We start from the raw sequence: 3496 nt of genomic DNA, 5'->3' as shown, positions 1-3496 counted from the left end.
CAAATACAATGATGAAAACTACCACCGGTTTCTAATATTGACGAAGTAGTACTAGCAAAATTTATGTCAATCAAATAAACATTTAAAGAAGAAGGACCTATTAGATGTCCCACAACTAACTTGTTGATTCATCAATAATTTGGGGTAGTTTCCTTTCTAGTGTCCAACAATTAAGACAATGGCAAACTTTTTCGGTCGGGATTGATAGGCTTAGTATCGTTATTCTCAATAACTTTACTTTTAACATTACCTTGTATCAATTCCATTCTAATTTTACTTATTTGAACCTCGTCCTTTCTTAACGATTAAGAGAATTCTCCCACTCATTTCAATGAATATTTGCTAAGAGAAGCAAAATTGAAATTCATGAAGACTGCTCTTCATTCGTTTGTTTAGTCTTAAAACTTTCATTGAAGTGGTTGCGGTATTTTGGTCAATTTTGATTTCCAGCAAATGTAGTTACCAAAACAATTTAACGTTTCAAAGTACTTAATTTAATTAAGTATATGAATAACTATCCATTGTAATTAGATATGTTAGTCAATAATCAAAAGCCTTTTTGATAATGAATAACTTCTATCTACACTTTTCACAAAAAGATATTTAGCAATGGTTCATATGAGGTTTTAGAAGCAAATTCATATTTGTCTTTAGTTACGATGTTTTAATGGAGATTTGAATCAAAAATCGAAATGATATCGTATATGAATTGTGGTAAAGAAATAGAACAATATGATAACGGAATAGTGGAAAACTTAACATTCATCGTTTTATTAATACTTGTAAATAACAAGTAAAGCATTTACATAGTGACCTCTACCCAACTATGATAAATGATTCCAAGATCCAAATTCATATTAACTTGTGCATTGGTAAAGCCGAATACAACCCTCATCAATATAACTCGGTGGATTAACTCTTTAATCGATTCTACTATTAGAACTCTTGGTCGATAAAATTACATTAATATTTATCTTTAGCCCGAAACACATCCGGCAACCGTCGAGAATACTTTCGTTGAATTCAACCCGAATTTCGAATAAATGTGTCCATGATCCAAATTTACATCAACTTGGGCATCGGTAAAGCCGAATACAACCTTTATCTTTATAAAGTCAGTGGGTAGACATTTATCACCCACTTCCCCTACGTAACAAGGTTTGTACCCCGGTAGGGCCGAGTGCACTCCCTCATGAAATAGGTTTTCATGGTTTCTCTTTTTTGGTAAGGCTAAGTCTCAATTGTTTATTTTAGCGAGAGGTCATGTCAATTTATTATCTATCACGTTTTAAGTGAACTAAAGCGGTGAACTACGATAATTGTAATTGACACGGTCGATAAACACGATTTAAAATGCATGTTTAGTTATGGCAATTTAGCGATGCATGCAACATATAAATAAAATGCAAAGCATAAAAATAAAATCCTAGTATGGCCTTCCTAAAATAGTAAATCAAATAAACTATTACAAATTCGGAAACCAACTCCTTTGGTCCCTTGAACTTTGAACTTGGCACGCACTTCAAGGCAACACTTCCTTTGATGGACCACCTTCTCGAATGGCACCGTCTTTAAGGAACTCCGGAATAATAAAATTACAAAATGAATTACATAAATTCCTATTATACATTTGTAATAAAATAAAATAAATCTATTAAATTGCAAAACGGTGATACGAGATCACAATAATTACAACCGAATCGATATTCCCATACATTTCGGGTAATATCAATTAAAACTAAGGCCATACTAAGTAAAATTACATAATTCAAAAATTACATAAAATTAAGATATGACAATCATAAATAAAATGCAGCATTATAATATGTATGAACATGCTAGATTTTATGCTAAATCGCCTTTAAAGAGCCAATATCGTATATTAATCGGTTTTTACGAATTTGCGTGATTTAACTTATTAAAATCACAATAATTACATAAATTCATATTTATGTACAAGTTTTTTTTTGGTGAAAATGTGAATATAATATATAAAATCAAGGAATATACAAAAGGTACACAACTGATCACAACTGATCACGGTTCAAGCCCCGTCAAAGCCACAAACAAACATATAACATATAACATACTAAGCTTGTTGTCCCTGGATCAAAGCAAGCCAATCTATGTTCACATTGGCTCCTCCTAGCTTAGCTGTTACTCTTCTGCTAACTTCTTCCCCAATTCTCCTGGCTACCACTTCAGGACGCACCAAACAAGAGTTTAATCTTGCATTGTTTCTTTGGAACCAAATATGATAGTGATAAGCAGTAAGACAAGCAGCTCTTGCCTTCCAAAGGACTGATTTCTGATAGACCATAGCTAGCTGTAACGTATTAGGGACAGGTCCTCCAAACCATTGGCTTAGCTGAGCTTTAATTCTGCAACTGTAAACACACTCAGAGAACACATGATGTACAGTCTCAGTTTGAGACTCACACATCACACATAAATCATCAGCACAGCAACCATACTTGAACAATTTTTCCTTGACATTCATCCCATTATGCATCATCAACCAAGTAACAATGGAATGCTTAGGGACATTCCAATTGTTCCAAACCACAGGTGACCAGTCTGCTGCATTCTGTTCAGAGCACAACCAGTCGTATCCACTTCGAATAGTATATCCCTTAGGGTGGTGATCCCAGCTGCCATTCACAAACCCTTCCTTTAGCTTCTCTTTCACTTTGCAGATGCTCTTCCAAACCCAAGTACTGTCAGCAGGAGGGGAGTAGTCCTGCCAGTTCTGATCTTTAATGTAAATAGCATTGATCCATTTGATCCACAGTCTATCAGCCTTTGTGTGTATCCAATTGACAAGTTTCCCAACAGTGGCAATGTTCCAAATGTCTGCTTTTTTTATCCCTAGACCACCTTCCTTTTTTGAAGTAGTCACTGTGTCCCAAGCTACCAAAGGAACCCTATGGAAATCAGGGCTTCCATCCCATAGGAAATTCCTACATATAGCTTCAATACGTTTAATGACACTTTGAGGAATTACAAACATTTGAGCCCAGTAGTTATACAATGTATTGAGAACAGAATTGATTAAGGTGATCCTGCCAGCATAAGAAAGCTTCTTTGCTCCCAATCCTCTTATCCTAGAGACCATTTTTTCAGTAAGAGAGGTGCACTCCTTCTTGCATATCTTACCAGGTTGTATAGGCACCCCTAAGTACCTAAAAGGCATGACCCCCTCCTTAAAACCAGTCACTGATTTGATACCTTCTTTGACCTCCTCTTGCATCCCATTAAAGAAAATCTCAGATTTAGTATTGTTCATTGTGAGTCCAGATGCTATTTATGTACAAGTTAATTACCCTAACCATCTTAGGAATCAAAAATTAGTCTCCACTAATATTTTGACAATAATTAACCTTGATTTCTTAATATTGTTCATAAATGGACCTATAATACAAAATTATGTTATAAACTTCAAATTAAATTATAAAAATTTGAAATAAATTTGAAATTTGAAATTTAAACTCATGAA

The 3496-nt window shown here is 34.3% G+C and overlaps 1 protein-coding gene across 1 annotated transcript; it reads right to left on the bottom strand.

The window, feature by feature from the left end:
* Nucleotides 1-2089: 2089 nt before the first annotated feature.
* Nucleotides 2090-3286, bottom strand: LOC141631708 (uncharacterized). Its single transcript, XM_074444344.1, has one exon. The coding sequence runs from the start codon at nt 3284-3286 to the stop codon at nt 2090-2092; it is 1197 nt and encodes a 398-aa protein (XP_074300445.1).
* Nucleotides 3287-3496: the final 210 nt, after the last annotated feature.

The sequence above is a fragment of the Silene latifolia genome, chromosome Y, assembly GCF_048544455.1.
Source record: "Silene latifolia isolate original U9 population chromosome Y, ASM4854445v1, whole genome shotgun sequence".
NCBI lineage: Eukaryota > Viridiplantae > Streptophyta > Magnoliopsida > Caryophyllales > Caryophyllaceae > Silene > Silene latifolia.
The sequence above is the reverse complement of the archived record's forward strand: the minus strand, read 5'-3'. Positions and strand labels throughout refer to the sequence as shown.

Bases quoted from the DNA above. Each gene is read 5' to 3' on its own strand.
- LOC141631708 (XM_074444344.1), bottom strand. From the start codon at position 3,286: ATGAACAATACTAAATCTGAGATTTTCTTTAATGGGATGCAAGAGGAG.